Below are 12428 nucleotides of genomic sequence, written 5' to 3'. Positions count from 1 at the left end.
AGAGTATAGGTTTGGCAAAGTTTAAAGCAATCAAAGATGAGGTCACCACACAAACATCATCAGATACCAGAAATAAAGGTTCTGCTTTTGGCTCTAATGAGCTAAACCCAAGCCTTTTGGGGAAGCACTCATCATCATGGGCAGGAGTTTTCATTCATGCTGCCTGTGAGCACACAGGTACTCCAAGCTATACTTTGAGTCACTGAAATTGTCAGTACATCAGTTACACAGCTCATGTCAGTGCTCTTCTGCATAGTATGGGTGATGGTGGCAGAAAAATTTTCAACCAGAACCAAAAAGCACTTTCCAGGCCAAGAGACTTAGACATATTTCATTTTCCCAGGCTCAGCCACTGGACACAGCCTGGCCAGACTCCATCCCAGAGGCATGGTAGAGTCAAACAGCTCCTGGAAAGCCCTTCTTCACCAGCTCCCTTTCCAGCCACGATCAGATCTTGCCTGCCTTCCAAGAGCAACCCCCTGCCCCCTACCAGTACTCTTGGTTCCTGGCTCATTTTTCTTTTCTCTTTTGACACTAAGCAATATGAGCCACCAAAGTATTAAGCCAATAATCATAAGTCCTCAGAAGCTACTGCTGATTATTTCCATTGCAAGAAGCTGTTTAGAAGATTGAAAGCCCACATTCAGGGGTGACACTTTAAGATCTAATACTCTGAATCAGTCCTAAAGAAATTAATAGAAAAAACCAACAGGGTTCCACTTTCTCAGATTGTATGAGTTTAGTGCCCTTGCAAAAGAGCCACATTAGCTAAAACAATGGCAATTTGCCCCAGAATTACCAGCACTGTGCCTTCAGCATGAATCCTCACCTGAGGAGGAATACGGGAGAGCTGGAGAGGGACTTTTACAAGAGCTTGCAGTGATTGGATGAGTGGGAATAGATTGAAGCTGGAAGAGGGGAGATGGAGACTGAAGATTAGGAAGAAATTCTTGAGAGTGAGTGGTGAGACACCAGAACAGGTTGCCCAGGGAGGTGGTGGATGCCCACTTCCTGGAGGTGTTTAAGGGCAGGTTGAATGAGGCCTTGAACAACTTGGAAAGTGTCCCTGCCCATGGCAAGGGGGTGGAACTAGATGATCTTTAAGGTCCCTTCCAACCCCAAACATTGTATGATTTCATGCACAAGACAGACCCAGGTATGGAGTTCAGATTTGGAACAAAGCATCACAGCCAATGCAGGCTTTCATCATTTCATGTGAAGGCTTAGAAGAACCCACCCCAAAGCCCTTCCTAAACAGATAAATTAATTTTTAAAGCCCTATAAACTCAAGGGCCATACTGAGATTCAGGGTTTGTTGCTGCTTATGTGTCAGGTGTGTGATTTATAGAGCCTGGAAAATCTAGGCAGTGACAGTACCAAAGTGAGCTGAAGGAAGCAAACTGGTGAACACAAATCCCCTAACCATTAGCTTTCAAACCCCAGAGACATCCCTGGAGCAGACCCACGTGTTTAGGGGGAGAATATCCTAAGAACTGATAGAGGGCACCAATTCAATTAGTGCTCTGGGACAGCTTGAGGGTTGAAGCTGTGAAATGGCTGAAGATTGCACAAATCCTGTCAATTAAGGTATCTATGAGGACTTTTCCCCCCCACTTGGCAGGGAGCAGAGGGCTTGAGGAAACAGAACTGCAACAGCAACACTCAAACCACACAGCAAGCTGGTGCTAGACAAAAGCTATGACTTGTCATGAGCTGCAGCACACTCCCACACCTGGCTAGAGTCAAATGCCACCTTCCAAAGCACTAACACCTTCAGGTCTTACAGCTGGAGGAAACTCATTCAAGATAATTGCTTTAATGACCACAACACCCAACCGTCTGGGCTGCTGCTGATGTAAGAATCCAAATAACTGTAACGCAGCAGCCTGCTGTGAGCAAGGATCTACTGACACGCACAGTGGTTACAAGCCAGCCTAGCAGAGGTGGCTCAGCAGCAGATCCCAATACATTTCTGAAGTAAAACAAGCTCTAAACCAAAGCCAACCCTCAAAAGATCTCTCAGAAATAAATTCAGGTGGCAATGGGGAACAAGAAAATACGACCCTTATTATAGCAGAGAAAGCATGAAAAGAAATCAGTGCAAGACTCTTCCCACCCAAGCCCAGACATAGGTCATTAGTAGGGGTTTCCTCCTCAAGAAGAGGGTTACCACATTAAAACAAAGATACTCTAAGCCACCCCTTTCTATCATGGAACACTACAGGTACTGCTGCAAGATGCCACTACTGCAATGAATGGACATAAATTTTGGTGTCCCTCAAGTAAGACAGGTATTTCCCTGGACAAGGTGGATTTTTAGAAGTGCTCTGTAAAATTGTAGATGTTCACTGCAATGGGCACATCCAACCCACCAGACCCAGAGCTAGTTCGTTTGGAAAGATCTCTTAAACACCCTCATAGGAGTACTCTTGATTACTGATACATCTGAAGCTGGGATTTCAGGTGTGAAGGACTCTCTATTCCCATTATCACCCAAAGACCAGGTGGGCCCCTACTCCCGGATTAAAATATCATAGAATCATTAAGGTTAGAAAAGGCCTCCAAAATCCAGTATCAAGTGATAGAAGAAGGGGGAAAGGCCTCAAGTTCTACCAGAAGGTGTTTAAGGTTGGGCATGAGGAACAATTTCTTTCCTGCAAGAGTGGTCAGGCATTGGAACAGGCTGCCCAGGTAGGTGGAGTCACCAATCCCTGGAGGTGTTCAAGAAACACATGGACATGGCACTTGGGAACATGGTTTAGAGGCCATGGTGGGTTTGGGTCAATTGTTGGTCCCTATCTTAGAGGTCTTGGAAAAGATCAAAATAATTCTGTGATTCTATGATCATCAATCAAGGCCAACCATCAACAATAAGGGTACATGCAGCACATCATCTACCAGAATTAACCCAACTCAGTTCCTCGAGGAGAATAAACCCCAAAATGGAATGCTGATGGGTCTAGCAGAAGGTGTCCCTGCCTTTGGCAGGAGGTTGGAATTAGATGATCTTTAAAGTCCCTTCCAACTCAAAACATTCCATGATTCTGTGGTCCTGATCCTGGGACATAAATCATAGAATTGTTTCAGCTGGAAAAGACCCCCCAAAAATCTTTGTGGGGGGAAAGTCCCTTAACCCTCCATCCATTTTATCTTCACAACCACCTTTTTGTTTGACTCCTGGGGTGGCAGCAGGGGGGTGAAGAGAGGACCCAACCCAGATGACTGATTAGATGCTGATTCCCACTGTGCTTTCCTCCTTCCACCCTTCCGCCCTCCCTTGGACAAAGAGCCGCTATTGTCCCCAGCTCTGGGCACGCTGAGGCCCCCCCCCCCCCCATCCCCGTGTCTGCGACCCCCGTGGGGGCAGAGCGGCCCTACCTGAGCTGTCCATGGTGCTGCCGGCCTCGGCCCGGGGCTGGGGCTGCTGCAGCTGCCGTGCCGGGCTCCGGCCGCCCCCCGCCGCGCTGCCCCCGGGCTTCTCTCCGCCGCCGCCCTCAGCGCCGCCGCTCTCCACCAGCTGCAAAGATTCATACCCGTCACTACCGGGCTTTTTCCGGTAGCTCCCGAGCAGGCTCATGGAGGGTAGAAAGGCTGGCTGAAGCTCCCTCCGCTTCTCAGAGCGCCGCGGGCAGCAGGGGATGGCGGAGCGCTGCCGGCCGCCCCGAGGGGAGGGGATGGGCGGGACGGCACCGGGAAACGCCTTCCTCCTCCCCCTCCCCCCCCCCCCCCGCCGCCCAGATCCCCGCAGCCGGGACCGCCCCGTCCCGCCCCTACGGGGCCCGGAAGCAGTCGCGGTGGAGGCAGCGTGGCCCCGGTGGGAGCGGTTGGGGTTGGCGTAGGGGTGGGAATAGCGCGGAGGGAACGCGGAGAGCACGCAGGGTCCCCCCAATGACTTCCAACCCCAATGTCCCTTCCTCCCTCCCTGCCCCAGCTCTCGTCCATCATCTCAGACTGGTTCGGGTAGGAAGGGACCTCTAAAGGTCATCTAGTCCAACGCCCCTGCAGACAGCAGGGACATCTGCAACTAGAGCAGGTTGCTCAGAGCCCCAAACAACCTGACTGTTCCAGGGATGGGGCATCTACAGCCTCTCCGGAAAACGTGGGCCAGGATCTCACCACCCTCAATATTAAAAATTTATTCTTGTATTTAGTCTGAATCTCCCTCCTTTAGTTCAAACCATCACCCCTTGGCCCTGTCACAAGAGGCTCTGCTCAAAAGTCTGTCCCCAGCTTTCTGATTGGCACTGAGAGGCCACCAGAAGGTCTCCCTGGAGCATTCTCTTTTCCAGGCAGAAAAACCCCAACTCTCTCAGCCTGGCCTCACACGAGAGGGCTTCCAGCTCTTACATTCTTGTGGCAACCTCTGGCCCTGCTCCAACAGGTCCCTGTCTCTCTTGTGCTGAGGACTCCAGAGCTAGCCCCAGCACTGCAGGTGGGTCCTCAGCAGAGTGGATTAGTTAGGAAATAAGCACTGGATCTACATAACTTCCTTCTCTGGAGCTATTTTTTTCCATGAATTCTGACAAATGCATCCCTGTCCTAAAAGAGGTCCTTCAGCTTGGAGGGTGAAGCTGTACAGCTGGTGTGAAGAGGTCCTTAAAATAGCAGTCACAGAATGGGTTGGGATGGAAGGGACCTTAAAGATCATCTAGTTCCAACCACCTGCCATGGGCAGGAACAATTTCCACTAGACTGGCAAATCACAGAATCATTGACCACCACTAAGATATATCATGCCAGTGACAGGCACATTCCTTAGGGACAGGCCAAGGTCAGCAAGCTATAGGCTGACATAGCAAATTCTGCAGACTAAAGGAAGAGGTATGGCATGGCTGTTCTGCACCAAGCCTCCAAAATCCTAAAGAGCATCTCTGCTTTGGTGTGATACCACATCTGTGAGGAAGTCACAAATCACAGGCACCCAGCTGAAGAACTGGTACCACCAATTGCTAAGCCATTGTTGTTGGGTCTTCCTGATATATTTCAGCTGTTCACAGATTTTAGGCCAACACAAAGTGTGTCCTCGAACAACTGATGAGCCATCTCTCAGCTCCACACATTTTGCAGCCATGGCTAGTAGATCATAATTTCATTTGATGTAGAGCCAAGGAACTGGGGGATGCTCCAAAGAAAATTAATTTGAAGTTGTTCAGTAGTGGTAATTTCTTTTTAAATTATGGTAAAACAAAAGCAAAGAGAAGCCATAGCATCCAGACACAGGTATGCTTGGAGTCATAGAATTACAGAACTGAAGAGGCTGGAAGAGTCATTTGAGATCATCAAGTCCAACCATTCACCTAGAGAGGTCACAATCCCATCACAGAAACATTCAGGTTTGAAAAGACCCTGAGGATCACTAAGTCCAACCAATAACCCTACTCTACAAGGTTCACCCCCAAGCACCTTTAAACACATCCAGGGCTGGTGACTCAACCACCTCCCTGGGCAGCACATTCCAATGCCTGACCACTCTTGCTGGGAATTTTTTTTTCTCCCTAATGTCCAGTCTAAACCTGCCCAGTCACAGCTGACTACTACTAAGCCACTACCACTAAACCATGTCCCTCAGCACCACATCCACATGTCTTTTAAATACCTCCAGAGATGGCAACTCCTCCTCCTCCCTGAGCAGTTGCTGATAGAAGGGAAAGTCCACTGCTCAGAAAAATAGTGTGGTTTGCTTCTGAAGCCATAACATCAATAAGCACTTGGGTAGCAATAACCATAGCTTGAAATATCACTGGCATGTGACCTCAACTTTCCTACTCAGCACACCAGGGCAGTGGGCAGCTGCTCTGACCATACCTCCTCATGTGCTATTGTTTATATAACTCCTGCAATTGTATATTGCAGTGTGGACAGAGTCCATCTGTGACCCAGAATATTCTTGGAAAAATACAAGCAGATTTGCAAGCAGCAATGACAATGAACTAACCTGACATAAACAATTTGCAGTTGGCAGCAGTAACAGCTTGAACTTCAGGTTAGAGTTGTGTATGTTCTACCACCTCACTACTGAATCAAAGCATCCCAGCATGGTGGAGGTTGGAAGGGACTTATGGAAATTATCCAGTCCAACCCCCCTGCTAAAGCAGGGGTACCCACAGCAGCTTGCCCAGGATCACAATAGCCAGTTGGATTTGGAATCTCTCCACAGGAGGAGACTCCACTACCTCTCTGGGCAGCCTGCTCCAGGGCTCCAGCACCCTCACACCAAGGAATTTTCTCCTCCTGCTCAGATGGAATCTCCTAGGTTCTATTCTTCACCCAGTGCCCCTTGTCCTGTCACTAGACACCACTGAGCAGAGTCTGGCCCTATCCTCTTGCCCCCCACAGGTCCTTTGGCTCTTGCTGAGCATTGATCAGATCCCTTCTCAGGCTGCTCTTCCCCAGGCTCAACAGCCCCAGGTCTCGCAGCCTTTCTTCCTCACAGTGATGCTCCAGGCCCCTCAGCATCTTTAGAGCCTCCAATGGACTCTCTCCAGTAGTTCCCTGTCTCTCTTGAACTGGAGAGCCCAGAACTGCCCTCAGTACTCCAGCTATGGCTTTATCAGAACAGAGTGGAGGGGGGAGGAACCTCCCTTGGCCTGCTGGTCTCCTAATATCTCAGTCTGCAGAGAGCAAAACATGGGTTGCTGCACTCACTAGCAGAAATATATCCCACTTCCTCTTGTCACCTGTTTGCAGGAACTCAATACAGAAAAGTTAAAAACATAGGTATTTTTACAGGGGATCATGTCCCTTAGTATCTTCTAGGCAGCCTAGAAATTCCTATGGCCTAGGATAAAAATGGGAATTCTGGGGGGGAGGTCAAGGTGGTTTTAAACTTGGGCAGGGTAGATTTAGATTGGATATTAGTAAGAAGTTCTTTACTGTGAGAGTGGTGAGACACTGTTGCCCAGAGAAGCTGTAAGTGTTTAAGACCAGGCTGGATAAGGCTTTGAGCAACCTGGTCTAGTGAAAGGGGTCCCTGCTCATGGTAGTGGGCTTGGAATTAGATGATCTTGAAGGTTCCTTCCAAATCAAGTCCTTCTATGATTTCCATCTACTTTGTGTGCTCAAAGCTTTAATAAAACCCTCCATATAGTTGAGTGATGGGGGCGCATTAAAGCTGTGCAGTGTTTCCACCAGCACTCACAGTGAGGGCCACTGTCAGAGGACAAGGTGGGGAACCTGTCACAACAGCCGGTATAGTATATCATAACCATCACTGGTGGTCTCTAGCCTGCTCTTTTGCCTTCATCCATCAGCTCAAGAAGCTCACCTTAGACAAAATTTTATATCTAAATCCAGAAGTCACCTCTCACTGGTGAGGAGCAAGAGTCTGTCTGCATCTGGCAGCAAAAGGAAAGTCCTGCAGAAAATGTTCTTGTGGGAGAAGAGCACGAGCACTGGGAAAGTTTCAGTCCAACAGGAATAACATCTTGTCCTTCTCCAAGTACCAGAGCAGGTCCAGGATTTATCCTTCCTCTGCCCACTGGAGTCTCAGAGCACATCTTTTGTTCAACATCTCCTACCCAGATTTGTCCACATCTGTCTCAGAGTTTGGGGGATCATAGCTTGCTCCACCTCCGAGGACTCACAAAGGGGAGTCACCAACATGGCCTGAAGCTCCAGGGCTCTGCAAAACCTCAGCACAAACACCAAGTAGGGACCAAGCAGCCTCTCCATGGGGTCCTGGGGCAGAGGAGGGAGGAGAAGGAAACAGGCCTCAGAGTCCCAACCCTGCTTGTAATTACCATAAATGCATGTTGTGTGGAATTCAATTGAAGCTACACTTATCCATGAATTTTCTAGCCCTATGGGAGATTTAGCTGAAGAGAACATATGAAGTGATATTCCTGTCTCCCCTAGGTCTCCCTTTGGGTTCAGCTAATGAAAGATTACATGATTTCTCTCTTTTGGAGGGCTACAGTATAAAGAATACAACACACAAAAACCCGAACCAAATAACATGCTAAATTGCACATGACCCTCACAAGAAGGGAGCACAGAAAGAATGATCCAAGGAATCAGCTACTGAGAAAAGCTCATTAGCATCCCTGTGGTTTTACTGAGCAGTGGCTAACGATCCTAAAGAATGTAGATGGGTTCTGTCAGAGTGGTGAGGCTGGCAGGTGCCACCAAGGCTGTGGGAGATGTTAATAACATGCTAAAGAGGATTGTATGTTGCTTAAGACTCAAGAGACACTCTCTCCCTGTTACTGACCTTGGAAATGGCAATTGATTTGCCAGCCTATAAGGCTCTGTCTAGGTTGAGGCTCTCCTGGGTAAAGTCTCTTTTCATTGCTGTAATCAAGCACCAACTACACTGAGGTGCAATTCTATTTTTTCTTCCACCTCTCCTCCAACTAAATGAACAGTTAAGGTGAAATATCACACTCTGAATTCATCATTAATTCATTTGAACCATGGAGTGTTGCAAGAACTACAAATAGAACTTGAAAATTAATTGAATACCTAGAGCAGCACTTTTAGGACTCAATAAACTAAACCTTTTTCCCAAAGTTACTCTGCTGTGAGCAATAAACTCTTCTTACACCAAGTGTTTCTCCAAGGAGTCTAAACCCAGGTGTGTGTGCATAGAGGTGTGTATATAGGAAGTATCAGCTGTGCTGGGTCCTGGGATTGTTCATCTTGGAGCAAAGGAGGCTGAGGGGAGACCTTCTTACTCTCCACAGCTCCCTGAAAGAGCGTCGGAGCCAGGCGGGGGTCAGTCTCTTCTCCCAAGGAAGAAGCAATAGGGCCAGAGAAAATAGGCTCAAGTTGCACCAGGGGAGGTTTAGGTTGGATGTGAGGAACAGTTTGTTCCCCAAAAGGGTTGTTAAGGCCTGGCCCAGGCTGCTCGGGGCACTGGTGGAGTCCGTATCCTTGGGGATGTTTCAAAGCCATGGGGATGTGGTGCTGAGGGATATGGTTTAGTAGGGACCTGGCAGTGCTGGGTTAATGGTTGGACTCAATGATTTTGAAGGTCTTTTCCACCCTAAATGATTCTATGACTCTACAATTCAAGCAGCTTTCTTTTTCCTCAAGCACAATTCATCTTTCCAGTCCATACTGCTGCACAGGGCAGCTCCTCCTCTCTGCAATCCAAGGTACAATGATTTCTTTCATCTTGCCCATCTCCTCACACTTACACACACCTTGTTCCTTGCAGGGGGACAATGAGTCACTAAAACACACTCTAGAGAATTAACATTTTTGTCTTTTCCCTCTTCAAAGCACTCAAATCCTTAAATTATCTTAATGCAGAGACCCCTGAGCTCAGACTACCTTCAGCATTCTGTTAACAAACAGGCTTCAAAAAAACCCAGACCACACAAGCTCTTTGCCTCTGCTCACCTTCCTTCAAGCCTTGCAAGGTGGCATTTAGCCATGGTTACATTCTGGAGAACCCTTTAGGAACCAAGTACCCCCACCCCATCACACACTGCCACATCACCAAGGATCTGAGCTGTGCTAGGAACCATCTTGCTACCAGAAGGCAGCTCTAACACATGAAGGAATTTGAGGAACTACCAATGGTCTGAAAAAAAAAAAAATCATCCACCACTTTCTTATGTTGTTTAGTACCCAGACCTACAGCATGGCCATTGTTGGACACATTAGACAGCAAAGCATCAAGATTTTTGATGCTGCATCTACCTAGCAAACCAAAGTTTGGTGTAGAACAGGCACCTTCCTTGCCCCAAAACTTAGTTGGCTGTAGAGCTGACAGGACTGAGCATTGTGTCTATCTCAGCACGATGCTTACCCCCCCAAAGCCCCAGCTCCTAATAAAAACAGACCAATTGTAAAACCAATCTTTTCCTCAGTTACTCCACTATGAGCCAGGGGGCCAGAGAAGAGCATGCCCCATGGGTTTTAGCTTTGTCCACAGTTCTTACAGCACTCTTCTAGCAGAAAAAGTAAAAGTACCACCCCATGTGTCCATTGGCTCTTTCCTCCTGGACCTGCCCCATATCAATTTTACTCTAACAAGTACTCATTCATTACACTGGATGATCTCTGATGGTCCCTTCCCACCCAAACCATTCCATGATACACTTCAGAAAAGAGTCCATCCCACTGCTCACCTCCTCAGAGAGCACTAACACAAGCATCTCCACTCCCTGGAAGTTCAAGACTGTCAGAACTGCCAGCATTTCAAAGAAGGGCCACTTCTTTGACTCTGGTTAAGTAAAAGCAATGGAACTGATTACATCCACTAAGCCCTTCTTCTGAGCACCATTTAAATTAGCTTTGAGAAGGTGTTGCCTCCTAATTGCATCTGCTGCTCTCCACTTAAATCACCTGGTTCTTGTCAACTTTGAGTATTGCTTTTCACTCATGGTGAGGAACAAAAGCAAAGCCATGGTGAGAGCCAAAACAATTCAACCTTAAAAGGGGGTTGGCCTTTTCTTTAATTTTTTGGTACCTTTTGGTGTCTTTTTTTCCAAGACCCACTTCAGGAGTCCCAATATCTAACTAAGGCTATGTCATACAATCCAAACAACCTGGAATGGTTCTAGGGATGGGGCATCTCCCACTTCTCTGGTCAGTGTGGGCCAGGACCTCACCACCATCAAAGTAAAAAAAATTCTTCTTGTATCTGGTCTAAATTTCCCCCTCTTAGTTCAAACCATCACTCCTTGTCCTGTCACAACAGGCTCTGATCAAGAGTCTGTCCCCAGCATTCTGATCATCCCCTTTAAGCACTGAAAGGCCACCAGAAGGTCTCCCTAGACCCTTCTCCAGGGTGAACAACCCCAGCTCTCTCAGCCTTGCCTCACAGCAGAGGGCTTCCAGCCTTCCCATCATTGCTATGGCCTCTGGTCCTGCTCCAACAAGGCTCTGTCTCTGCTGTGTTGAGGACTCCAGAGCTGGCCTAAGCACTGCAGATGGGGTCTCACCATGTTTCACTGTGTGCTGTCAGAAACCTAGATGAGATTTATCTTGCCTTGCTCATCTGCCAAGTCATTTGGGGCACATCAGAGACCCTGCATGCCTGCATAGCATGATTTTGGTTTCCACTGACTTAGTATGTGCCTCATCTTTGACTGCCTTCTTATCTTCTTTCCCATCTTCTCCTCTCCATGACAGCATACACCATGAAGTGCATTGCTGTGTCTGCAGATTTTTTACTTCTTGCCTTTTAGTCCTGTTAGCTGTCAGGGATGAGACACAACTTACTGTGGCTCAAGACTTGTGTCAGAGTACTCAAAGATTTTGCTGGCTCCTCAGCAGTGTTGAGCTGTGGAGACACTTGCCAAGGGCTGTTGTAGATACTGAAAATGTCCATGATTCAGAAAGAGAGTGGAGAAATATATGGGAAAACTAAATCTGTAAGGGGCCATTAAATAGCTATGTGTCACTGGTCACTCAGGAAGTTCTCAGACTGTTGGAAAATTGGAGGCTCTACAGCCATTCACACAATTCCTCAGGCCAAAATCAGATAAAAAGGTAAGAATCAGGTATTTTCACAGAACCACAGAATCCCAGCATAGTAGAGGCTGGAAGGAACCTCTGGAGATCTAGTCCAAACCACCTGCTAAAGCAGGGGCACACACATCAGCTTGCCCGGGATCACAATGGCCAGGGGAGTTTGGAATCTCTCCAGAGAAGGAGACTCCACAACCTCTCTGGGCAGCCTGCTCCAGAGCTCCAGCATCCTCACACCAATGAAGTTTCTCCTCCTGTTCAGATGGCACTTCATGGGTTCCAGTTTGTGCACATTGCCCATTGTCCTGTCACTGACAAGAGTCTGGGTCCATCCTCTTTCCCCTCACTCTTTAGCTCTCGCTGATCATATCCCCTCTCAGGCTGCTCTTCTGCAGGCTCAACAGTCCCAGGTCTCTCAGCTTTTCCTCCTCACAGAGATGCTCCAGGACCCTCAGCATCTTTGGAGCCTCCCCTGGACCCTTTCCAGTAGTTCCCTGTCTCTTGAATTGGGGAGCCCAGAACTGGAAAATATACTCCAGATGTGACCTCAATAGGGCAGAGTAGAAGAAGAGGATAACCTCCCTCAACCTGCTGTCCACACTCTTCTGTGTGCACCTCAGGAGACCATTTGCCACCTTTGCCATGAGAGCCCATATCTGGCTCATGGTGCCCACCAGCACTCCCAGGCCTCACTAGGGCAGAGGAACTGGTGCCCAGGTACCATTCATTCATCATTGCCCATTCACTGGGTTGTAAGTGGCTTACACCAGGAGAGATCTGGGTACACCCCTCCGTGCCAGCCTGGAGATATGTGTGTGACCCTTGCTAGAAGAGAAACACCAGGGCAGAAGCACACAGATGCTGGAAAAATCTCATCCCTGCTAAACCTGGCTGCTTGCAACTTAGGAGTTGCAGAGCTCAGTTGCTAACTCCTGCACTTATGGGCTGCAGCTTGCATTAGGATTTATGTTTCAAACAATCTGTTGCCCAAATCTTTGCTTTTTTAG

The 12428-nt window shown here is 48.1% G+C and overlaps 1 protein-coding gene across 3 annotated transcripts in view; it reads right to left on the bottom strand.

The window, feature by feature from the left end:
* DNAJC6 (DnaJ heat shock protein family (Hsp40) member C6) overlaps positions 1–12428 on the bottom strand; it is a 59950-nt gene that overhangs the window by 41225 nt on the left and 6297 nt on the right. Inside the window, exon 2 of one of the 3 annotated variants that reach the window (XM_068140832.1) lies at positions 3379–3517. The exons of 1 other annotated variant lie outside the window; for it this stretch is intronic. In XM_068140832.1, the coding sequence (XP_067996933.1) occupies positions 3379–3391 (13 nt within the window). In that variant the 5' untranslated portion in view covers positions 3392–3517. Of the gene's footprint in view, positions 1–3378; positions 3578–12428 lie in introns of those variants that run through there. One more of the 3 variants, XM_068140830.1, reaches the window with a different exon arrangement.

This window comes from Melanerpes formicivorus, unplaced genomic scaffold (genome assembly GCF_026170545.1).
Source record: "Melanerpes formicivorus ecotype bairdi unplaced genomic scaffold, bMelFor1.0.p_v2 SCAF_7, whole genome shotgun sequence".
Lineage (NCBI taxonomy): Eukaryota > Metazoa > Chordata > Aves > Piciformes > Picidae > Melanerpes > Melanerpes formicivorus.
This window is presented reverse-complemented; position numbering and strand designations above follow the sequence as displayed.